This window comes from Lissotriton vulgaris, chromosome 11 (assembly GCF_964263255.1).
Source record: "Lissotriton vulgaris chromosome 11, aLisVul1.2, whole genome shotgun sequence".
Taxonomy (NCBI): Eukaryota; Metazoa; Chordata; class Amphibia; order Caudata; family Salamandridae; genus Lissotriton; species Lissotriton vulgaris.
In genome coordinates, this window is record NC_141699.1 from 660661225 (window position 1) to 660685843 (window position 24619).

Below are 24619 nucleotides of genomic sequence, written 5' to 3' on the forward strand. Positions count from 1 at the left end.
AAGATATATCTTCTGTAAAATAATGACTTGTGACTTAACTTCATGCAGGTAATCAACCGTTAGACATTATCTCTTCGCGAACTCAACCCATTTATGTTCCAAGATAGAATCTCAACCTACATCTTCATCATTTCTCCGGTCAAAAAATGCCTCCTCCCTTGCTCTTCCAGAAAAAGAGCCATTGTTTCAGAGTAATACATGAGGCCATTTTTACAACCTTCCTCTTCTAATATTATATTAGCCTATATCTTATCATATTCCAAGTCTTACCCCTCTTTGTAACCAGTGATTTTTATCAGAGATTTTGTTTCATTTTCCTGATCAGTTCATCTACTTCTTTGCTATCCCTCGAATTATGCATTACATTTCTCCACATTACCTTTACCTGGGCCAAGAATTTAAGCTGTACCTTTGTTTCTAGTTTCACTAGCTCATTAATTCCGGTCCCTAGCTTCCATTGTCATTAAGCAGTGTTTTCCCACTATCTGAGTGTATTAGGTATGTGAAGTTCCCAAAATTCCTAAATGTTTCCTTTTAGAATGTATTTCCAATATTTTTAAGTCTCTCACCAACTGCCTGTACACATTCTTTAGAAACTCTATCTGTTGTACACTTTCTCAAAGCCCTGTATTCACTCTTTCCATACTTTCCTCCAGCAATCTGGATCTTTCGACCAAGTCATCAACTTTAGCATCCAGTGCCAAGCCCCTTGAATGCCCTGGTTCTTTTCCAAGGTTTCAAATCTTGCATTATGTCCTTCTTGAGACTCAACATAATATTCCTTCTGGCTTATCTACTACATGTATAGCTTCCGAAGTTTGTAAATTACCCGGAATACAACTGCCGCCTGGTACCGATACCTGACTCGGCTCCCTGCTCTTACATATTTCCCCAGACCATATCCGTTCATGCGTTTAGTGATCGGAGAGGGTCAAACTTATGTCCTAGTGAGATGGACAGAATGGTAGGTATTGATGTGTTCTCTGCCCCCACAGACATTCTAGAGACTCCTCCTTCCCTACCTTTATGGAACTCCTCCCTATTTATGTCAATGATCTTAAAAAGGAAATTCCGTGAGGGCGACTGTTTCCTGCTTGTAGGGATATTCCCCAGGCTCTTTTTCCTATTTCTTGTTTTGGTGTAAATACTCTTCTACACTGTTCTCACTGACCGTACTCCCTTTGGTTAAATATTCTCAACTCTTTCCCTGTCAATAGCCCCTTCTCCTGTATTCTTGCTTAGAAGCTTTGATTGCAGAGTATCTACTGTGTACAAGGTACGTCATGCCTATGCTGGAGTCTATCCTACTGATCGAAAGGACTTGGTATACAATTCTGTTACTGCTGGTTTTGTGTGCTGCGTATGTATATCCTTTTAGCTCAGGTTTGGGGGAAGAAACAACATTTCTGGAGCACAACAAAGACCCATATCTTCCAGACTCATACAGACACATCTCCCTGCTACACTGCGACTATACGATCTTTGCAGGCAACAAAGCAAAGAGATTAGCCAAGCTCATGGGTTCCCCTATTCACCCAGATCAAAAAAACTTTATCCTGTGTAGGCAGCTCAATAACTAATACCTCTTTTGTTTGGTGCAATTGATTTAGCGGAAATAACAAAGAACCCTTTAGCAATAGCCAATCTGGATGCTGCCAAAGCCTTTGATAGGGTGGAACACAACACAGACTCATCACTTCCAGACTCATACAGACACATCTCACTGCTACACTGTGACTATAAGATCTTTGCAGGCATCAAAGCAAAGAGATTAGCCAAGGTCATGGGTTCCCTTGTTCACCCAGATCAAAAAGACTTTATCCCCTGTAAGCAGCTCAATAAGCTAACACCTCTTTTGTTTGGCGCAATTGATTTAGTGGAAATAACGAAGAACCCCTTAGCACTAGCCAATCTGGATGCTGCCAAAGCCTTTGATAGGGTGAACTGGGCATTTCTCGAGGTGTTAAAAACATCTGGCCTTAGTAGCTGGTTAATTAATGTGACTGAACGCTTGTATAGGTCATCTGTAGCTAGCATATTATTCAATAGGAATCTAACAAGGTATTTTTCCATTGCAAGGGGTACCAGACAGGAATGCCCTCTATCCCCACTAATATTCAACCTATACATTCAGCCCTTTTCTCGGAAAATCCTACAAGATTGTTCCATCCTAACGTTTGTTGACCCAAGTTCAGACAGGAAGATTTGAATTTATACAGATGATATAATCTTCCATACAGCTAATGCTGAATATTTGAATGATAAATTAGAAGCCCATGCTCGATCATTGTGAAAATGTTGTGCTATTTATTAAATACAGAGATCATGACATGGGAAAATATGGAGGGCAGTAAAGTGATTCAGAGACCCAAGTACCATATTAGATTCTTGGGTATTTTGGTGCACATAGCCTGAACATACTTCCTAAGACTGACCTAAACAAAGATTATGGGGAGGTGGGAGAATCTTCCAGTAACCTTCTATGGGAGAACAGATCTAGTCAAGATGATGATCCGCCCTAAACTTATCTTCCTTTTTAATACCATTCCCTTGTGTTTCCCAGGTGTCCATGGGAGAGTAGGTGACTTTATATGGCTATCAAAGGGGGGTCAGACTGTCTTGGAAGATGCTTAGGAGGAGATTGTAGAAGGCGGGGCTCGCTCTCCCAGATTTTCATACATATTGTCAAGCTTTCCAATGTAAGAACTGGAGGATGCTGCCAGAAAAGGCAGATGAGTTGTATATCGGCCTGGTCTATTTGGAAATGCTGGGGCCGTTAAGCAAGGATAAATGTTTATACAGGTTTGAGAACCTCCAATTCTTGAAAAAAGCGATATTCAAAGAACTGCTTGCTGCTTTAAAATTATGGTGCAATGTAAGAATGTTCCTTCACATTCCCTACTATGCGCTATCAGCACCAATATGGGACTCTCTAGGAACTCCAGTTTGCCTAGTAGGCAAGCTTAGCTATCCGCTTAAGCAAACCAGATTCAATAGCTGGGGGGACTTGGGGAAGCGAGGCAGGCTGATCGAGCGGGACAATATACTGGGAGCAATGGCACAGAGGCTGTCAAGATTTAAGTATCTCCAGTTCAGTTCATGGTTGTCAGCTCAGGAATGAAGTGATGAGTACGGGGGGTATGCCACTATATCAACAAACATGGTCAGAATACAGAAAGAGATTGCCTACTGGTACTGGGAGTTCATCAAGGCAGACAAGAAACATCTGGCTGATCCATATCAAGACCAGTCTGTCTTTTACCACCAGACTGGTCTGAGCAAATGATTTCCTGAACCCATCTACATTCCCTAAAGCAGGCCCTACATTCAGCAGGCTCAAGATATATCTTCTGTAAAATAATGACTTGTGACTTAACTTCATGCAGGTACTCAACCGTTAGACATTATCTCTTCGTGAACTCAACCCATTTATGTTCGAAGATAGAATCTCAACCTACATCTTCATCATTTCTCCGGTCAAAAAATGCCTCCTCCCTTGCTCTTCCAGAAAAAGAGCCATTGTTTCAGAGTAATATATGAGGCCACTTTTACAACCTTCCTCTTCTAATATTATATTAGCCTATATCTGATCATATTCCAAGTCTTACCCCTCTTTGTAACCAGTGATTTTTATCAGAGATTTTGCTTCATTTTCCTGATCAGTTCATCTACTTCTTTGGGATGTATGACGTTACAACGCATACCATTACAACTACCTACCATTACAACGCGACCATTACAACGCATACCATTACAACGCATAGCGCTTAGAGGTGCTGGATAGTGGTAAGTATAATTTACTATTCCAACTCCAGTCCCCGTGGACACTAGGGAAGGTGTTGGATAGTAAATTAAACTTATTCCCTATCCTAGAGCGCCCCCCAGCGCAATGCGTTGTAATGGTATGCGTTGTAAAAGTTGCGTTGTAATGGTAGGTAGTTGTAAAAGTTGCGTTGTAACAGGTGTATACCACTTCTTTGCTATCCCTCAAATTATGCATTACATTTCTCCACATTACCTTTACCTGGGCCAAGAATTTAAGCTGTACCTTTGTTTCTAGTTTCACTAGCTCATTAATTCCGGTCCCTAGCTTCCATTGTCATTAAGCAGTGTTTTCCCACTATCTGAGTGTATTAGGTATGTGAAGTTCCCAAAATTCCTAAATGTTTCCTTCTAGAATGTATTTCCAATATTTTTAAGTCTCTCACCAACTGCCTGTACACATTCTTTAGAAACTCTATCTGTTGTACACTTTCTCAAAGACCTGTATTCACTCTTTCCATATTTTCCTCCAGCAATCTGGATCTTTAGACCAAGTCATCAACTTTAGCATCCAGTGCCAAGCCCCTTGAATGCCCTGGTTCTTTTCCAAGGTTTCAAATCTTGCATTATGTCCTTCTTGAGACTCAACATAATATTCCTTCTGGCTTATCTACTACATTTATAGCTTCCGAAGTTTGTAAATTACCCGGAATACAACTGCCGCCTGGTACTGATACCTGACTCGGCTCCCTGCTCAAGCATGGAAGGATGACTTGCTAGAAGTGGCGAGAAGACATAGAGCAAGTATCAATAAAGTTACTTCATTCTACAGCTTAAGCTGGCCCCAAAGAAGAATCCTCTTTTTACTTTTCACAGGATACACTGGACCCCTAAGAGAGTAACTAAGTTCCAGGTGGGCAGTTTGAGATGCAAGAAATGTAACCAGCTAGAGGCAGATGATGGACACATGTTTGTTGGATGTTTGAGTCTAAAGACACACTGTGATGGTGGAAGTAGGACCTTAAGCAGGGTTATAAAACAAGAAATCAAGGCATTGACCTTTCTATCATTGACCAAAGCCCAGCGTAGATTGTTTTTCATTCTTATCCCGCTAGCCAAATGCGAGATCTGAGAAAAATGGTTCTCCTTTGAACCACCCTTAATCACAGATTGGATTAAAGCTGCTACCTAATGAGTCAACTTGATATGGCATGTGATTCTTGAAGCTTAAATAAGACTTGGAAAATTTTTGAAACGTGGCAATGAGTCCAATGATTACATCTGAATGAGGCACTACTGGCCAGCTTACCCAAAGCTGTTTTTATGTATAACATCAGTTAACAGTCTCTTTGAGGCCTGACAGGTAACCACCATGAAATTAGAAGTAGCGCTAATAGTGAAATGAGGACAAAAAAATAAACAAAAAAACAATGTACTCTGTCCTATGGGCTAACTAGGACCTACATTAGGGGTGACTTACATGTTCTAAAAGAGGAATTTATGTCTTGGCAAGGGGTAAATTTTGCCAAGTCGAATTGCCATTAAGTGCATTTAGCTGCAATACAAGGCCTGGGATATGTTTTATGTGGCTACTTAAGTGGGTGGCACAATAAATGCAGCAGGCCTAATAGAAGCATTTAATATACAGGCCCTTGATATATCGTATACCACTCTAATACGGACTTATAAGTACATCAAATATGCCAATCAGGTTTAAGCAATTCTACCATGGTTTAGGGAGTGGCTACAACCACTTCAGCATTGGCTAGCAGTGGTAAAGTGCACAGAGCCCTAAGGCCAACAAAAACAAATTCAGGAAAAATAGGAGGGTGAAGGAAAAATGTTTGGGGAAAGGCCACCGTAAAGCTGACAGGTATGACATGTCCCCAAAAATTATTGTCAACATAGCAAGGACGGCTGCTGTTATGGGGAATCATTGGACTACAATGTTACATTTAATAAATGCTAATTTTGGATTGGTAGCAGCTAGAAAAAAAACTTCTTCCACTGTTCTTAATTGTAATATTAAATACTCTTTAATTGTGAGGTCGGATTTTAAATTGTTACTTAAAAAATGCCACTTTTAGAAAGTTAGTATTTTACTGCCTAATGTTTCTGGGAGTTTCCAGCAGGCCTTTGTTGGTGATGGCTTTCCCACTGGTAAATGCACATTGGAGATAGACAGTGCACCAAAGGGAGTGTGTATAGAGGGGAGTGGGTCTTCTTGATGGGATGGCTGGGGAAGAGATAGACCCTGCCATGATTACACTTCAAAGGGACTTTCCCTAGCACACACGCAAAGGGACCAAACACTAGCCTTTTGTGTCACCAGCTGGGCCGGTGCCAACCCCTCAAAAGGGGGAAGGTTTACAAAGGGGTGATCCCCCATCCACAGCTGTACTGGTTATAAAAGTGACTACCCCACTGTCACGGGGACGCTGCGGAGGACGGACGGGGTCGGGACATTAACAGCTGTTCGTCTGCACCTCGTCCACAGGACACGTATGGCCCCTTTAACGTGGCTTGGGCTTCCCCGGGGGTGAAGTCCACAGCGCTGACGTCAGCCTCAGTGAGCCTGTCAAACACGGAAGAGGCGGTTAAAGGGAGAGGAGCGGAAGGCGAAGGCGCGAAAGCCGGAGGAAGAGACAGAGTTTTGGAGCAAGAGCCGGAGGAGTGTACTGGAGAGAGCGGAACGAGGACGTCAGGAGACAGCAGAATCAGGAGGACCGATGAGCCAGTAGGCCAACGAGACCACGATTTGCCCCGCCACGCTTCTGGAGAAGTGTGGCTGGAGAAGGTACGACATCGTATACGGCGCTTTACGTTTTCACGGGGAGGGACTGGGTAGAATAGGTCGGGGAGGTCACGGGGTTGTGTTTCGTCTTTTTTTCCTTCTTTTTCCCCATTACCCTTATTCTCTACGTTCTTTACTTTTTGTGGGTAGAATAAGTGTATGGTGGCAGCCCTTGGTGACTCCTCACACCCCGTCCCCTTCTTGAAACCCTGTGGTCGTTGAACCCCGTCCTTAATACATTGGTCTCTTTCCTCCTATCATGCCGGAGAAACACGGAGACTACTTCCCGGGAGAGGCGAGACCACTGCAAGGAGAGCGGTTCCAAGGGTCACCCTTCCCCGACCCCAGAAGCAAGTCTGCTGGGCCCCTACAAATCCTCGGATCGATGTTTGGACCTTTGCTTTAATTTAAATAAAGACCCTGCAAAATAGTGGTGTTCGGACAATTTTTGCTTCTCCACCGAACCCCACCCCCCTCCTATGTGACAAGTGGCGAGCCAGATAGGAGCCTTGCGAGCCGCCATCCGATACGGGATGGAGACCCTCAACCATCAAATGATGGAGGGCCAAGCAAAGTTAGAATGGGCCATAGAAAGGACCTCCAGTCAAGCGGAGGCAGACCATGCAGTGTTTACCACGGCTATCTAGAACCAGGCCGATAGCCTGATTAAGGTGGCGGAAGGACAAACCAAGCTCATGGCTGTCAAGGGACAGGGAAGGTCTGCTTCCCCCCCTCCCGGAATAGTGGTCCCCCTACAGAAGTAAACCCCGGGGGATGATCCCTTGGCATTCTTTTTGAACTTTGAGAGGGCTGCTTGGGTCAGCGCCTGGCCTGGTGAGAGGTGGCCGTTTTACCTCGCCCCCCTCCTAACGGGAGAGGCTCAGGCGTCCTACCAGACAGTGAATAAGGACGGTACCACCACCTATGCCCAGGTAAAGCAGTATATCATGGACTGCCTGGGAGTGGACGAGGAAACACACAGAGTACGGTTCCGCCAGGAACACAAAACCCCAAGAGACCTCCCCAAGACATTGTTCTACAAGCTTAAAGGAGCAGCAGATCTATGTCTCATGCCGCAGGAGTCCAGCATGGAGGAGGTCATGAATAAAATCTACTTCCAACAGTTTCTCAAGGTCCTTCCGTATAGTACGCAGCGCTGGTTGAAGCAACATGCAGGATTAACTCTAGAACATGCCATAGAGATGGTCACCTCTTATGCTCGAGCCCAAGGCCGACCATCCCTAAAGGAGCCTGAGAAAACCACCAAGAATACGTACCTGGGGAAACCAGATGAAAGACTCCCAAAAAGGGCAGCTGAACACCTGCGTCCCCAGTTTTTGCGACCTGAAAACCCCACCGTCTCAGGACCCCAGTGTAATGAATGCGGAGAGTGGGGGCATATAGCACGGTACTGCTGTAAGAAAAGGGAAAAAGATGAAGAGCCAATGGATGTGAGCTATGCGCCCTGCTCTATCCTATACAACCAAGAAACCGGGCCAGTGTTTTATGTGAGTGTGGCTATAAATGGGAGGTCAGTATGGGCTTTGCTGGACTCTGTTTGCAGGCACTCTGTGGTGAAGCAGGAGTTGGTCACCCCTTCTTGTCTTTTGCCCGGGTGGACTGTTCACATTAGGTGCATCCACAGGGACATCAAGGAGTACCCTGTGGCTAGAATAACCCTCTGTAGCAGGACGGGAGACAGAGGCTGTGGTTGGGGTATTAGCGACTCTTCCGGAACCAGTCATCATAGGGATTGACAATCCATGCTTCAGCTCCCTTATGTATGACGCTCTTAGACGAACAAGAACGATGTATGACGCCCTTCTTGCCTCTGAACCCTGGGCTAGGGATACCCATTTCAGGACGGCCCAACTGAATGACGCTAGCATCACCAACGCCAGGCAAAAAGCCTGTGACGGACAGGACCCCCTGACTAGGGTCTATCCCACATTCATTGAACAAAACGGACTGCTGTACAGACTGGCCAAACCAGATGGGGTCCCTCAGCTATTGGTTACTGTCGGGTTCAGAGAGCAGATCCTTTTGTTTGCTCATGCACACTTAGTCGCAGGTCACTCAGGGGTCGAAAAGACGGGGCAAGCCATACTCCAACACTTCTTCTGGCCAGGTGTATATGCCCAAATTCAGAAGTACTGCCAGGAGTGTCAGATCTGCCAGCAACGCAGCCCCTACGTTCCTCCCCCAGTCCCCCTAAATCCCTTGCCCATCATAGGTAAACCCTTTGATCGTTTGGGGATGGATCTTATCGGGCCCTTACCCAAGTCTGGCCGGGGACACTTATATGCCCTGGTGCTGGTTGATTATGCCACTCGGTACCCGGAGGCTTTTCCCCTCCGGGCAACTACCTCCTCCATCATAGCTCAAAGACTAGTAGAGGTGTCATCGCGCATAGAGTTCCCCATGGAGATCGTTACCGATCAAGGTACGCCTATTGTGTCTCGTTTGATGAGACAAGCGTGTGAGCAACTGTGGATCAAACACATAAAAACCTCTGTTTACCATCCCCAGACAGATGGCATGGTTGAACGATATAATGGTAGTCTAAAGCTCACCCTGAAAAAACTGCTGTCCAGGGATGGTAAAAACTGGGACCAGCTTTTGCCGCTGGCCCTTTTTGTTCTCCACAGTCAGATCCAAGCCAGCTTAGGAACCTCACCTTTCGAGTTGCTGTTTGGTCGGAGCCCTAGGACCTTGCTCGAAATCACAAAAGACAGCTGGGAAAAGGAGGGGGCGAAGGAAGCCGAGGCTTTGTTGGACTATACCCTTCAACTCCAAACCCGGCTCCATAAGACCCTGCAAAATAGTGGTGTTCGGACGATTTTTGCTTCTCCACCCAACCCCACCCCCCTCCTACGTGACACCCACGCATGGAGGTAAGATAGACCCTCCACCATGACTACGTCATTGGCTACACCATGGGCAGCTGGAAGGACAAGAGACCTGTTGGCCAAAAAATGCTGTCTACAGCTGACCTCAGGACCAGTGGGTCTGCCCTGGGTCAGTGAGGCTAGCCCCCTTACACACCCTTAGGATGATTTGGGGGAAGACCTGAATTTCTGTGCCCCAGCAGGAGGAGGGGAGCATCAGGGAACTGGTGAAAGCTGGCAAATGGCACCAGTGAAACGACCTCCCTGTAAAATGTGACATTTGAAGACCAAGAGGCCTGCTTCAAAATGCTTCTGATGGTTAAAGCTCACCACCATGAGTAAAACAAGCATAATTTTATTGGAATTAGCTCAATGGGGTCATATATATTCATCTTGAAAGAATTTGATGTTGATCCTCTGCCTGCACCAGGGCATGTGGGGAGCTCCGCCTAGATATCTACGAGGCCAGAGGACCCCATTTCCTGGGCCTCCGTGTTCAGAAAGGAGGCCCAGGACCTCATTCCCAGGACCTGAAGACTGGTGTATTCTAGATTGGGGCCCAGGAGCAAAATCCCGGCCCCCAGACACAAAGAGAGGTAGGGGCATGCTGTTATACCACCCACAGTGGTGGTGGGCTTACCCCTGCTCCCCATGTCCATATCTCGGTGGAGCAGGGTGGGCCCCGCAGCTCAAACACCCTGCCTGTATTATTACCATCTGAATGCAAACCCCATTTCAAGAATAAACACAAGCTTGAAGCTAAAACAAGATTACAACTTGGCATAAATTGTGCATCTTTGAAAAGTTTACCATACTTGTAAAACCTGGTGCAAATTGTGCAGGCAATAGCACAAAAACAAGTTAATGTAGCTCAAAACAGGGGACAACACATATAAATTGTGTATTATTCCCTATTCTTAGGTCCAGAACTCAGGATCTGGCTCAGAATTTAAAGTTGCAAATATTGAACTGTGCACAGTCAATATTTAGCGATCATATTGTGCTCTCAAGATTTGGCACAGAAGTCAGAATAAATTCCATATCCATTGCATTTTCCAAAAGAAATTTAGATATCTGAAGACAGATCTTATTCAATTCAAAATATGAGTATTAGTTGGGCAGTCATATACAATGATGCAATTGTTGTAGTTAAAGTACATTGTAAGTATGTTTCTGCTCTGTATCAAGTGAGATGAAGCCACTTCTGGTCATGTTAATCGAAATATAGATGATATTTTGATGACACACATAATTGCTATAGGACAACTTATCCAAATTTAGAAGTATTTTATTATATCATGGTTAACATGTGGATTTTAACAGGTTGGAAACACAGAAATACAAGGATGACCAAAAAAATCAAGAATTCTTATTGGAAGCTTTTCAAACGGAAAAGATGCTTTTACCTCAACAAGTCACCTGTAAGGTTAGTTGTCAATGTCATCAATTGAAAGGTGTGGTAGTTTGGAAATGTTTTGCCACACATAAGTATGGCCATACCTTTTTAAAATAACATGGATACTTGCATAAAAATAGCTCCAAACAGAAATGACACTTCAAATTTACTGTATTGAAGTAAATGTCACCTGTGCAGTGGCTCCTTCCTTCAAGGATGGCTTGCAGGCCCAGTGAGATGCAATGTCTAGAAAGAGCTGTGAAAGACCAGAGGATCTGAAGAAATGAATTAAGGAAAGGGGGGCCGCAATTCTCCCTTTATTGGACTGTTTACCTTGATGCACAGGAGCAACCATCAATGAGGAGATGAGGCCTTTTCTGCTTGACTCATTGAATTGCTGTATCTGACTGTGAGTATTCAACTATCAAATGAAAGAAGGTTGTGATGAACTGGAGAAGGCTTTGTCTGCACTAAAGGGACAGGAATGCTATGTCCTTCATTCAAATAAATGTGTTACTTTTACTTCCACATGCACCGTATAACTACGGAGGAGGGTGCCTTAATCGTAGTCGGCACACATATAAAGCCTTCATGTATACCATAGCAAACAGGCTGACTGCTTGATTATAGCTCAAACTGTCAGGTTGCTTACTGGTGCCGTCATGATACAGCCAATGCTGATTACAGCACAGCATGGCTAATGATATTTCCTGAAACAACCTTTGACATTGCTTCTCTATAATTGAATGAGTTGCTGAGCAGAGCAGGAATCAGTTCAAGTACAACATTACCCAGTGGTGATAAATAATTGCAGATGCCACAATAGTGCCTTTCCACATTACAAGCCATTGCTTATTGGTGCTGAATGCATCACTGAACAGTTTTCCATCCTGGTGAAGGCACCAGTTTACAAAGATGGGTTGAAACAAATGTTAAAATCACCTCTAGGGTCTGCATAACAATTTTGAATGAACATATGAAATCAAGGTTATGTATTACCTCATGACTTCTAAATTCATACCTACGTAGATTATAATATTAACTTGTTTCAATATTGCACTTTCTGCCAAAGTGTTGTCATCTATAAATGTGGTACATAAAAGGTGTTGTCTTACTCAATTTAAAAACATGTCATGTGACGTATGGAAGGGTAGTGGGATACAAGCTTGTGATGGACAAGTCAGAGCAGATGTCAGTGATGAATGTTTACCTCACTGACCCTCTGTTTTTTTTAAGACTGTTAGTATTTTTCTGGTGGGAACTTGGTTTGATGTAATTATCTATAAATCCTTTTTTTCTACCTTGCTATCAGCTGGATTAGCACATTCTCTTCTGCAAGAAAAAAGGCCACTGCCCTTTCTCCACTATACCAAGTATTGTAATTATTGTACCTTGAACCTAACAAATCAACGCAGGTTAAGAAAATACCACACAAAATGGAGATTTTGTTCATCTCATTGAAATAATTATTAGGCATTTTGGCCATGAAATTGTATCTTTTGTAATACATTAGTTTTCTTATAGGACACTGAAAGATATTACAATTGATTAACCAAGATCCCAAGGATTACTGGGTGTATTTGTTTTGTTGCCCATCATTAACTCATAGGGTCAGTGACACCCTGTGATTGTGGCTACAGCATCAGCAATCACATTAGCGGTAGCCAAGTAAAATGAACGCTCAATCTCAAATGCATTTAATTCCTCTGTCTATGCTGCAGTTCTTGAAATTGACATAAATTAATGTAAGTTACTCTAGTTGCTAAGGCATTTTTTATGGATTAACGCTTCTGTCACTGCAAAGTAAAACAAGCTCATCTGTCAATTTTATAATATATGTTACACGCTTCCTGCATTATAATGCTTCTTGGCCACTGCACACAATAGAAAAAAAACCTCAATATATTAACACTGTAATACTTTCTCTTGTTCAGTAAACACAAACATAATAGTTAATGGGCACTACACACCATAAATATCTATTAGACATTCATCACAGAATAAACCTTCAAGACAAAGACTCCACTGCCCTCATGGATCTGGTGACCGGCACAGGTTTAGAACAGACTAAGGGTGGCCCCACCCATACAACAGTGCACCTTCTGGATGCCGTTTTTACAGACTGTCCTTTTCTGAAATGTAATAATAACTTGCAACTTCACTGGTCTGACCACGTAGCGGTTATGTTGACGCTAAGATTGCCTTTTACAGTTGACAACAAGCCCTGCCCAGTTAGAAGTAAAAAGAGATACCAGTGGCATCTCCTGGATAGAACTAATTTTAACACCCAACTGGGTATGAGCAAACCCTGTCTATCCCAAGATCCAGAGACAGCATCATTAGAATATCACAACTGGATTGCCACATCACTGCAAGCAACAATCCATCAGAAAGCAGGGAAAATTAGCTAGACGGCGCCAAATGAACACTGGTTCTCAGAGGAACTAAGGTTTCTGAAGAGGCAATGTCGCAGACAAGAAAGGCGTTGTAGACAGTTCTATGACCCCAAGGAAAAATAATCTTAGAAGAAATTAAATATAAAGAAATGATCCATAAAACTAAAATCAATTATTTCTCAGAGAAAATTGAAGGTGCGAAGAATAATTTCAAAGAAGTGTTTGCTACAGTCCAAAAACTTAGCCACACACAGGAGACTCAACACAATGTAAAGGACAAAGGGCCTCATTTATGAAAAGTGACGCATCGCTGCGTGAAAACAGCGATGCGTCTCTTTTCACTGCGCACTCCTTGCGACACCAATGATGCATCATATTTAATGTATGACGCATCATGTCGCAAGGACTTACAGATACATCAGTATTTCTGACGTATCTGTAAGCGCAAAAGTGACGCATTGCTGGAGTGTGTCACAAAAGTGACGCAACTCCAGCAATGCGTCCTTTCACATGGGGAAAGCCCCATGTGAAAGGGCTTGCGTCAGTCTTACGCCTGCTGTGAGGCAGGCGCAAGATTTTGACGCAACAGCATCCTAAATGTGACGCAGTGAAATCTCATAGTTTTCACTGCGTCACTATTACGAGGCTTTTTGCGGGGGAACGCCCCCTCTGCATACATTATACCTGACGCAGGTATAATGTGGCGCAGGGGTTTAAAAAGTGACGCATCTACCTAGATGCGTCACTTTTTAAATATGGCGAAACAAGGCGCATTTTTTATGCCGCTGGTGCGACACAAAAAGTGACGCACCAGCGGCGCAAAACTGACGCAAGGCCTCATAAATAAGGGCCAAAGCTTTTTGCTAGCATCCTCTTTTTGCAATAAGGTCTCTACCATCTATGATACGTTTTCCTCACGCTCTGCAAAGGATAAGAGCACTCAGTTGACACAATTGGATGCAGCAAGTACAGAATTAAAAGTCCCCAACCCGGCCCAGGTTTCCAGTTTGCCACAACTCTTAGACCTTTCGCCTGTCTCCTATAAGCAGGTCACTAAACGTCTTTTGCCCACCAAATCTGGATCACCTTTGGATCCATGTTCTCCTAAGATAATCCACACAGTAACACAGACAGTTGCACCTCCACTTTCATAGTTATTCAAACTAGCCACCAAAAGTGGGACATTATCCTAAAATTTGGAAAAAACTCAATTTTACCACTTAAAGAAAATCGAACTTGGATAAAACAAATCCAGGCAATTATCACCCAATCTCTTGTTTGCCTCTCCCAGCAAAAATCTTTGGAAAACACATGAACCAAGAACTGGCCACATTCTTTATTAATAATCATATTCTGGATTCACCGCAGTATGGCTTTAGGAGCAGGCACAGTACTGAGCTTGCCTTGATCACAGCCACAGAAGAAATCAGGCGCGCAGTAGATAACGAAGGCTTGGCTGCCCTGATACTGCTGGATCTTTCAGCAGCGTTCGATACAGTAGACCACAGCCTCCTGATAAGTCGCCTTCAAGAAATAGGGATAGCAGGCACAGCGCTCTCACTTCTCAAATCCTTCCTGTCAGACAGTGATCAATTTGTCGAAGTGGAAGGTTTCAGGTCCCATTGCTTTAGGCTCCCATGTGGAGTACCACAGGGTTCATACTTGAGCCCAACCCTTTTTAATGTGTATGTTACACCTCTGGCCAGGCTGATTAAATCCTAAAGTTTTGTGATGGTCTCCATTTCAAATAATAAGCATGGCACAGCCCCTAACTTTAACGCCTGTATGCGACATGTGAGCAGATGGATGTCAGAGAACTGCCTTAAGTGAAACTCTAATAAGACCGAAGTTTTACTTTGTGGCAGAGACCCATCATTTTGGTCCACTGACTGGTGGCCTGCAGAGTTGGGTCCTCTTCCCATTCCAGCCACCAAGGTGAAAAACCTGGGAGTCATTTTTGACACTACCATGCCCTTTTCCCACCATGTGAAGGCGCTCACATCATCCACTTTTTACACATTGAAAATTCGGAGGAAAGGTTTTTCATTTATACCACCCACCACCAGAACTACAGATAACCCCTCCAACGTTCAGCTATGGGTAAGCGCAAATATATTGGCAGTCAAGACCAGGTTGGTTTGAAAGCCAAAATGCCAAGAAAGACTCCATTCATTATCTCCTATTTGACTTCCGCTGTGGGAGCCTTGAATAAAGAGATAGCTAATGCTGAACAAGAGTTGGGACTGGTTACTAGCCAAAATTCAGGAGATGGGACTGTGACAATTGCTTAACCGGCACATATTCCTGTACCATTGGAACCGCTAGTTTTGATTAATGCCCCACAAACAAGAAGTGATGCCCAGAACCTTGAGACTACAGTTATTAAGGATATCTCTCCTGAGATTTCCAAGGGGCGTTAAGGGGGGTATGAGGAGGGAAAAGGTGGCATTAGAAAAACTAGCACACGGAAGAAAGGTGCAAAAAGAAATACCTCCATGGTGCCATCTAAGGTGGATGAAAATACCCAATTACAACTGCAGAACTTGATAGAGGACATTTTCAGCGCAAGGTTTGAATCCATATTAAATGGTATAGCTAAAGATATTATAGATACCTTGAATTCATGTGTTGAGAACCTTAAGAAAACATGTGAGAAGTTGGACTCCTTTTTAAGTGATACAAAGTTTATGTCGGAAGTTATTTCGAATTCAGGTTCTTACCTACTCCACCTAAAAAGAGCACACCCAATTCCCAATGGTTAGTTTTAGGTACTCAACCATCATTTCTCCTGGGGGGGCGGGTAAAATCTAACCCCATCAGAAGTATGGAGATTAACACAGGTGGGGTCACAGTAGGTGGGAATTCCATCCAAAGAGTTACAAGTATAGCTAATGTTCCATCTTCGGTCCCGTCTCTGTTAAACACTAAGAATCGTGCCCCCCAAGAGAGAAATTTAAGTTTCATCAGCTGTAGGATCAATCTCCCACCAGAAGCCACCCCTTTGGTTGCGGTTCTTGTAGGGGTCCCACCGCTTAGTGATCCAGATGGTGAATCTACGTCGACCCTGCTACGCAGGACAAACATTGGTGTGACAACTATTGTGGTGGCCAATCTGAGTTGTCCACCCATATTATAATGGCTAGACGTGTGGCCTGGATGGGTAATGGCCCCAAATATGTTCCAGGCGATTGCATTATAGTTAATTTTAATAGGCGGGACATGGTCGATAGGTTGTTATGGGGTGATTCTGGGCTACAGCGGGGGATATCAGGGCACTACCTTTAGGCTTTTTTTTACCCCCCAACAAGCTCATGAAGAGGAAAGAGTGGCTGAACTAATCAATTTTCGTCTGCCCCCAAAGTCCCCTCCCCTCAGTAATGGCTCCATAAGAGGATCTGACTCAAGTAGTGGGGGGGAGTAGTATCTCTAGATCAGGACGTCCGGGCCTGTTGTGGGAGTCTTACTCCTTTCAAATAGATTTTCGCCACTAACACAGATGGATGGTAATGATTGACTGGAGGGGAAGAATGAGTGTATGCCTGTACCGCACCCTAATAACCCTGGCATTGGTGATATAGGAGTTGAAACTCCCCTTAATTGTAGTATTATCAGCTGGAATATTGTGGGCCTTAGATAAAAAAGAGATGACCCGATTTGGCTTGATTTTATTAGATCATATGATATAATAGCTCTTCAGGAAACTTGGGATATTGGGGACAACTTTTAGCTGGATGGATTTAGTTCTTATTTTCAAACAGCTCGACCAGCCTCGGCAAGCAGAGCAATAGGTGGCTTAGTGCTTCTCCTTTCCGTTAAATTAAAGGGTTCTCTAAAAAGGATAGAGGTAGACCATCCCAATTGCTTGGTAGTAGAAGTTAGTTCCCCTTATCATCCTAAGCTATTACTTGTAAACTTTTACAATTCTGGGGAATCCGATTTTAGGAACCAACATTTGTGTTTCCTGAACTCGTTTTTAGAAGTTTATAAATCAAACCAATCCACTTATTATTATATATTACTTATAGGTGATTTAAATATACATTTGTGTGGTTTGAATTGTTTCATTGATGATGATCTAGGGCACAATCATTCAGTGACTCTTCATTTTAAACATTCACCTCAGGGGGAGGCTCTTGAATCTCTTTTGGCTGAAGCCGATCTTTTTGAACCTCTTTTTTTCACTCAATCCGATCGGTGCCCCCAGTTTAAATTGAAGAGTAGTGATACTATCATCGATTATATATTTTTGTCCCCCCTATTATTAGATACAGTAGCATTTTATAATGCTAGGTTCTCTCCTTTCATTGACCATAACTCTATTATATTAGTACTGGATAATGGTTGTGGCATCATGGATATGGGAGGGAGAAAACAGGGAGGAAATTTGATGGTAACGTGTGCCCAAGGGAGGAGACTTAAATGGGCTTAAGCGACGCCAGACTCCTTTTTTAAAGACTTGTGTTCGAAGGCGAAAGGGGACCTTGCAATAAGCCCAGACTCATCTAATCCCAAAGATGTGGTTCTTACTGCCTTTGGTGGTATATGTAGACAGATTGCAGCGGATCTGTCCATTGCCAGCAGACCCGGAGGAACCTGTGGGAAAAGGTGGTTCTATGAAAAGTGTTCTCGTGCTCATGTTTTAGCTCTCAAAAGCTCACCCCGTGATAGGGTACTGATAGCGAGCCTATGGAAGCAGTATAAGATAGCTGTTCATAAGCGGAAGTCAGAGATTAAGATAGAGGCATGGAATGCTCTTTTATCCATTGAGGTTTTAAAGGACAGCTCCAGATTCTGGGCTGTTGTTAATACCCTTTTTTCCGGACTGGAAAATGATACTCAGGATAGCAACATCACAGAAGCACAGTGGCTGGCCCATTTTGAAGGAATTTATGGCTCTAATGAGACATCGTACTCTTCCCCATGCTATAACCTCGGCTGGAAGCAGCGCTATTTGTCTTCAATGAGGCGGACATCGAAAGAGCTATACAGCAGACCTCTAGTAACAAAGCCCCGGGTCCCGACGGTGTCCCAGCAGACCTATATAAATCTGACCCTAAATTTTAGGCTAAAATACTGGCAATTGTTTTTAATGCCTCTGGGTCGCAAGGGTTTCCTGTATCCTGGTGCCACTCAACTATTATTCCAGTTTTCAAAAAAGGTCAGAGAGGGGACCCACGATGCCAAAGACCCATATCACTGATTGATTCAGCGTAAAAATATTGGGCAAGGTAGTCTTAGCTAAAGTTACTGATTGGGCCACTGACAACAAGGTTTTATCCAATGTACAGTACGGATTGGGGAAATGTAGAAGCACCATGGAACAATGCCTTAATTTATATTTATTAATTAATAAATATACTATAGCTAAAGAAGGTTTCCTACAGATGGCGTTTATGGATTTATCCTCAGCTTTCAACCTGGTTAACAGGTCAAAGCTGTGGAGTATCCTGCTTGAAATAGCGATTGAGCCGTGTTTAGTTTATTTTTTGGCGGGCCTTGATCTGGACCTTCTAGCATCAGTTGGTACTACCTAAGATGGCAGACATACTAGGTCTTTTACATCAGAGAGGGGCGTCCATCAAGGGTGCATACTGGCGCCCTTGCATTTCAAAATCTACAACAACGCCCTGGATAAATCTCTAGTAGAGGAGAGTCCAGAAATCCCAAATCTAGGAGAATGCCTAGTTCCGGTTCTCCCATACACGGATGATGCTGTACTTTTAGCATGGACCGCGGTAGGTCTTCAGAGGCTATTAGATGCCTTCGGTGCCTACATGCAGTCCTTGGACCTGATTGTGAATACTGGGAAGTCTCATATTATGACAACTGGCAAAATTTATAGAAAAACTAAATCCTTTTACTGTAATGGGGTGGAAGTGACCAGGGTGTCCTCTTTTACATACTTAGGGGTACAATTTGATGATAGAAGTTCATGGGCCCCCCAAGACAAAACCAAAAAAAAATCAGTTACTAGATCCACATCAGCTTTACTAGGGTTTGCTCAACGCCTGGGGGCTAGGCCGGTAGAGTCCATTCTTAAGATATATAGCTCAAAATGCCTTGCTATTGCGGCCTATGGTTTATCTATATGGGGATTTAAACAGCAGGTGGGGTTGCAGACAGTCGAAAATAAATTATTGCGTAGTCTCCTGTCTGTACCCCAATCAACCCCAACCTTTGCCATACACCAGGAATTAGGGCAGGACTATGTTACGGACATCCTGAGCATCGCCCTGTTACTGTACTTGAATCATCAAATTCTGCAGGATTGTGTCAAACTGGACAAAGCTAGTAAACTTAAGTGGTTGTATTATGTTAAGCACATACTATTTAAAATGGGGCTGCCGTAACTGTTTGACACCGAAGTCACCGCCCACGCTATGAACACCATCCACTCCGGCTCTCCTTCCGACCCACGCTCTCACCACATCTTCAACAAAGCCGACACCATCATCGCTCCCCACCTACGGGACGTCATAAACAACTTCCTCGCGTCCGCCACCTTCCCAGAGAGCTGGAAGCACGCAGAGATCAACGCCCTACTGAAGAAACCCACAGCGGACCCTAAAGACCTCAAAAACTTCCGCCCCATCTCTCTTCTTCCCTTCTCGGGAAAAGTGATCGAGAAGATCGTCAATAAAGAGCTAACTGCATTCCTCGAGGCCAATGGATTCCTCGACCCATCCCAGTACGGATTTCGAGACCGCCTTCATCGCAGACACCGACGACATCAGAACCCTACTCAACAACGGGGAAACCACCGCCCTCATCCTCCTAGACCTCTCAGCCTCCTTTGATACAGCCTCCCCCCCTTCCGCTCCATGGCCACCGAGATCATCTGTGGCGTACCCCAAGGCTCATCGCTCAGCCCAACCCAATTCAATATCTACATGAGCTCCCTCGCCACCATCGCATGCAACACAATCTCAACATAATCTCATACGCCGACGACAACCAGGTGATACTCTCCCTCACCAAAGACCCAGCCACTGCCAAACTCCACCTCCAAGAAGGAATGAAAAATATCACTGAATGAATGAAACTCAGCCGTCTGAAACTGAACTCAGACAAGACAGAGGTCCTCATCCTCAGACCATCCCCATCTGCCTGGGATGACTCCTGGTGGCCCACAGAACTGGGCACCGCACCGACACCCACTGACCATGCACGCAACCTGGGATTTATTCTGTTCTCCTCTCTCACGATGACCAAGCAAGTCAACGCCATCTCATCTTCATGCTTCAACACCCTGCGCATGCTCCGTAAGATCTTCTGGTGGATCCCTCCCGGAACTAGAAAGACGGTCACCCAGGCCCTCATCACCAGCCGACTAGAATACGGGAACACCCTATATGCAGGAACCAAAGTCAAACTTCAGAAAACACTCCAACGCATACAGAATGCATCCGCATGACTCATCCTTGACATCCCCCGCCACAGCCACATATCAGCCCACCTGAGAGACCTGCACTGGCTCCCCGTCAACAAAAGGATCACGTTCAAGCTTCTCACCCACGCACACAAAGCGTTCCACGACATAGGTCCAGAATACCTCAACATCTGCCTCACGTTCTTCACTCCAACACGCAAACTCAGCTCCTCCAGCCTCGCCCTTGCCACCATCCCACGGATCCGCAGAACTACCGTCGGAGGAAGATCATTCTCCTACCTGGCAGCCAAGACGTGTAACTCCCTCCCAGCCCACCTACGACTGACCCAGGACCACCTCGCATTCAGGAAACACCTCAAGACCTAGCTCTTCGAGCAGTAGCGGCACGTCCCCTCACTCTTCCCCCCCCCAGAACCTTGAGACCCTCACAGGTGAGTAGCATGCTCTACAAGTGTACTGATTGATTGATTGGAGGCAAGCCCTTTGAATTTTAAGTGGGCCAGAGAACATCTCAGCCACCAACCATCCTGGCAGGATGACTGAACCTGCCAACATCTTGACCCTCTTTGTCTCGCTGGCTGGGAGGAATACACAAAGCCTAACAGCTAAGCTATTTACAGTCATTTGACCCAGGACACTGGAAGCAGGCATGAAATGGTTTAGGCAAAAAATGTCCAAGTTTCTAAAAGTAGAGTTTTCAGAACTGTGACTTAAAATCTGACTATACCATTAAAGATGATTATAAATTACAATTTATTTGAGACCAAACATGACATTTCTACTTGCTCTCAATCACAAAATAAATGTCGCAGTTTTCCACCACCAGGACCTGTGGAATTTTAAAAGATGTGCCCTACTTTTTAAATACAGTGCACCCTGCCATATGGGCTTTTAAGGGTCTAGACGAGGGTTGACTTGTGTGTATTAAAAAGGAAGATTTAGTACTGGCAAACATTTTGTTTTTGCTAGGTTGAATCAGCAGTTTTTAAACTTGCACTACAGACTGCAATGGCAGGCCTGAGCCATGTTTTAAGGTGCTACTTAAGTGAGTTTAACAATGAGTGCTGCAGGTCCACTAGTAGCAAATAATTTACAGGCCCTGGGTGCACATAGAATCACATACTAGGGACTTATAAGTATTACAAATATGCCATTCAGGTGATAGCCAACTGTACCATATTAAGGGAGAGAGCTCAAGCATGTTATCTCTGGTTAGCAGTGGTAAATTGCACAGACTCATAAAGCCCAAAAAATAAATTACAAAAACAGGAGGGGTGAATTCAAAAGTTTTGGGAATGATCACACCAAGGATGACAGGTATAACAATGGGACAGAGCAAAAGAAAAATATACTGTCCTTTGACTGAAATTGAGATATAATTTCTACCTTTTCAAAGTGCTTTTCCTGAGATTTCTCAAAGTAAATGGTGGGAATTCCAAGTTCTGAAGCAGCTATCCACTGTAATGCTGTTCTTAACTCCTCATTAGCATAGTCTGGCTCAACGTCATGATTGATGAGAAGAATGTCCTTTTGACAGCTTGCTGTACCCACAGACAGGCCAGAGGTGCATTCTGAAAGGCAAGCAAGCAAGTAAATTCAGAGGACAATGTGAGTTCAATTTACAAATCAGGAGGATCAAGAGCAAAGTTGTTGCTGGATATAACTATGTTTGGTGACTTACAGAGTGAAAACTTAAGGTAAAGCAATGGACCACTGTACTCATTTGTGCACAATACAATAGGGACCAGATCGGGTAGCCAGGAAGAGTAGGGACGGCATGCCTTTTCGTATTACCTTACTTGCAAAGTGCCAATATCATGCAAATGTCAGTCCTTATCTTAAAACATCTGCCACTGTATTTGTTTCTTGTGCAATACAACAATCAACAATTAATAATTGTATAATGTTTGCAATAATTGCAGACTGAGGTTGAACACAGTTCTTCATGGCAAAAACAGTTTATTTGGTGCATTTAAGGTCACTAATAATGTCCTTCTTCTTCTAGGAGGCAGACAGAGTACTCTGTCACAAATGTGGTGGATTGGTGGGTATCTTGCCCACCATATTACTAGTCTTGTGATCTATAATGCACTTGTAATATGGTAAAGGACATCTATCCTCTAGAATTTTAAGGAGTTCTCTGGTAAAAATTTCCATTTTAGCCATTCTCTCAGGAGTGGTTTTGCCTATTCAAATGACTTTCTGTAATCCAGCCACATCTTGAATAAAGTAACGGAATTGTCATAAAAATATGATTTAACAAACTGAGGGATTTACTCAACAGCCCTCGTTGGGGTTGAGTTCCAGTTAAATACATGGGAAAATGTAAATCTTTGAACCCTATCTCCCATTCGCAGCAATGCTTTGGACATTGCCGCAGCAGGTACTCCGAGTGAGAGATCCTACTCCTCACAGAGCCATTGCTAGCTCATTGCACTATTTACAACACAATATCTATGGTCAAGGGTTCCATAATTAAACTGTTAATTGATAGATGGAACCTTGCTTTTGGAGGAAATTCCAAGGCTCCTGAGATTTGCTTTCTCCATTATCCTCTTTATGTCGTTGCCATTGACTCAATTCTGAGAAGGAAATGTGCTGATAATTCTTGGCCCTGTCGAGGTGTCGAGCAGTCTAATCTTGAGGCAAATAGTTGTTATTGAAGAATAGATTACTCTCGAGCATATGTCCCTTCTTGTCTTCTCTATTGAAATCTTCTGCTCCTTTGTTGGTAAAAGTTGAGAGGTGCTGGTTACAATATTGGGGTCTGCATAGGAACGTAGCTGTAGTACTCTGGGCCCAGACGTACTAACATTTGGCTTAACGCAATTCAGTGCAGCAAGACAACATGCTGCACTGCATTAGCTGAAGAGAGCATGACTGCACCATATTTACTAAGATGTGGGGCTTTCCTCCACGCTCTGCACTGGCACACTGAGAGCTGCCTGGCATTTTAACACAGGTACTCTTGCGCCAAGGTGCAAGGGTGCAATGGGATACCTTCCTGTACAAAAACAATCCTCAGAGGCATTTTCCTCTTTCTATAGAAAGAGAAAATAACACAGAGAAATAAGCATATTTCCCCATGTTACCTCTCTGTTGGGATGGCATACCATTTTGACACATTTCCAGGTTTAATGTTCTTCCTAAATAGGGAATGTGTCAAAATCCATTGGTGGATGCATGGGAACGCCCACACTCCACCCATGGAACACCTTCCCAGTGCAGAGTGACACAGAGTTACTCTAGATTTACTAAGCTATGCACAGCCACACAAGGTGGCTTTGGGTGGCTTAGTAAACCTGACTTAAGGGCTTGTGCTGTTTTGTGTCGTCTTGTGTGACCCAAGGGCAATGCAGGCCCCTAGTAAATTAGGGCCATGGTGTTTAGAAAGTTGTCTACGTTTTTCCACAATCCTGCCTGCTTTCATTTCAATACAAAATGGGTTTTATTTTGAACACTAACTTGGGTCTTTTTCTCTTTTCAACTATTTTTCTTCATATACTGTTTCCCACATATAATCAAGATGCCTTTTTTGGTATACCTGCACCCTATAAATGTATTCACGCACATATTAGCTGTGTTAGTCGGATGAGGGGATACATCAAACAACCAGACGCTGCACCAAATTGTCCTCTGCATATAGCATGCCCAATTAGGAATTTTGTTTAATGGAGTATATTATTTTCATACAGAGCATGCAAATCAAATTTTGCACACTTTTTTCTCAATCTTATCCAGCACAATTTCCACAAGAACAATTTCAGAAAAATTCAAATTCACCATCAGTTTTCCATGGTGTAACCATTAACGCAGCTGTAATTCTGTTTACAATTCCATCTTTCAGGCACACTCACAAAACTTTTCCTTCAAAATTGGGACTTTCCACACTTACCATCTGGGTTTACTAGCTGAGTCTTGATGCACGTCTTTTCTTCTGATAAAGCACTTAAAAAAAGATACACCGGCAAAGCACAATTAGTATATTGAAGT

The 24619-nt window shown here is 43.8% G+C and overlaps 1 protein-coding gene across 1 annotated transcript in view; it reads right to left on the minus strand.

Annotated features, from left to right (window-relative positions):
• Positions 1 to 24619, minus strand: part of SPHKAP (SPHK1 interactor, AKAP domain containing) — a 1527314-nt gene that overhangs the window by 36691 nt on the left and 1466004 nt on the right. The window contains exons 10-11 of the mRNA XM_086943759.1: positions 24522 to 24574; positions 22013 to 22197 (exon numbers count right to left, since the gene is read on the minus strand). Coding sequence (XP_086799885.1) covers positions 22013 to 22197; positions 24522 to 24574 — 238 coding nt within the window. The remainder of the gene's footprint in view (positions 1 to 22012; positions 22198 to 24521; positions 24575 to 24619) is intronic.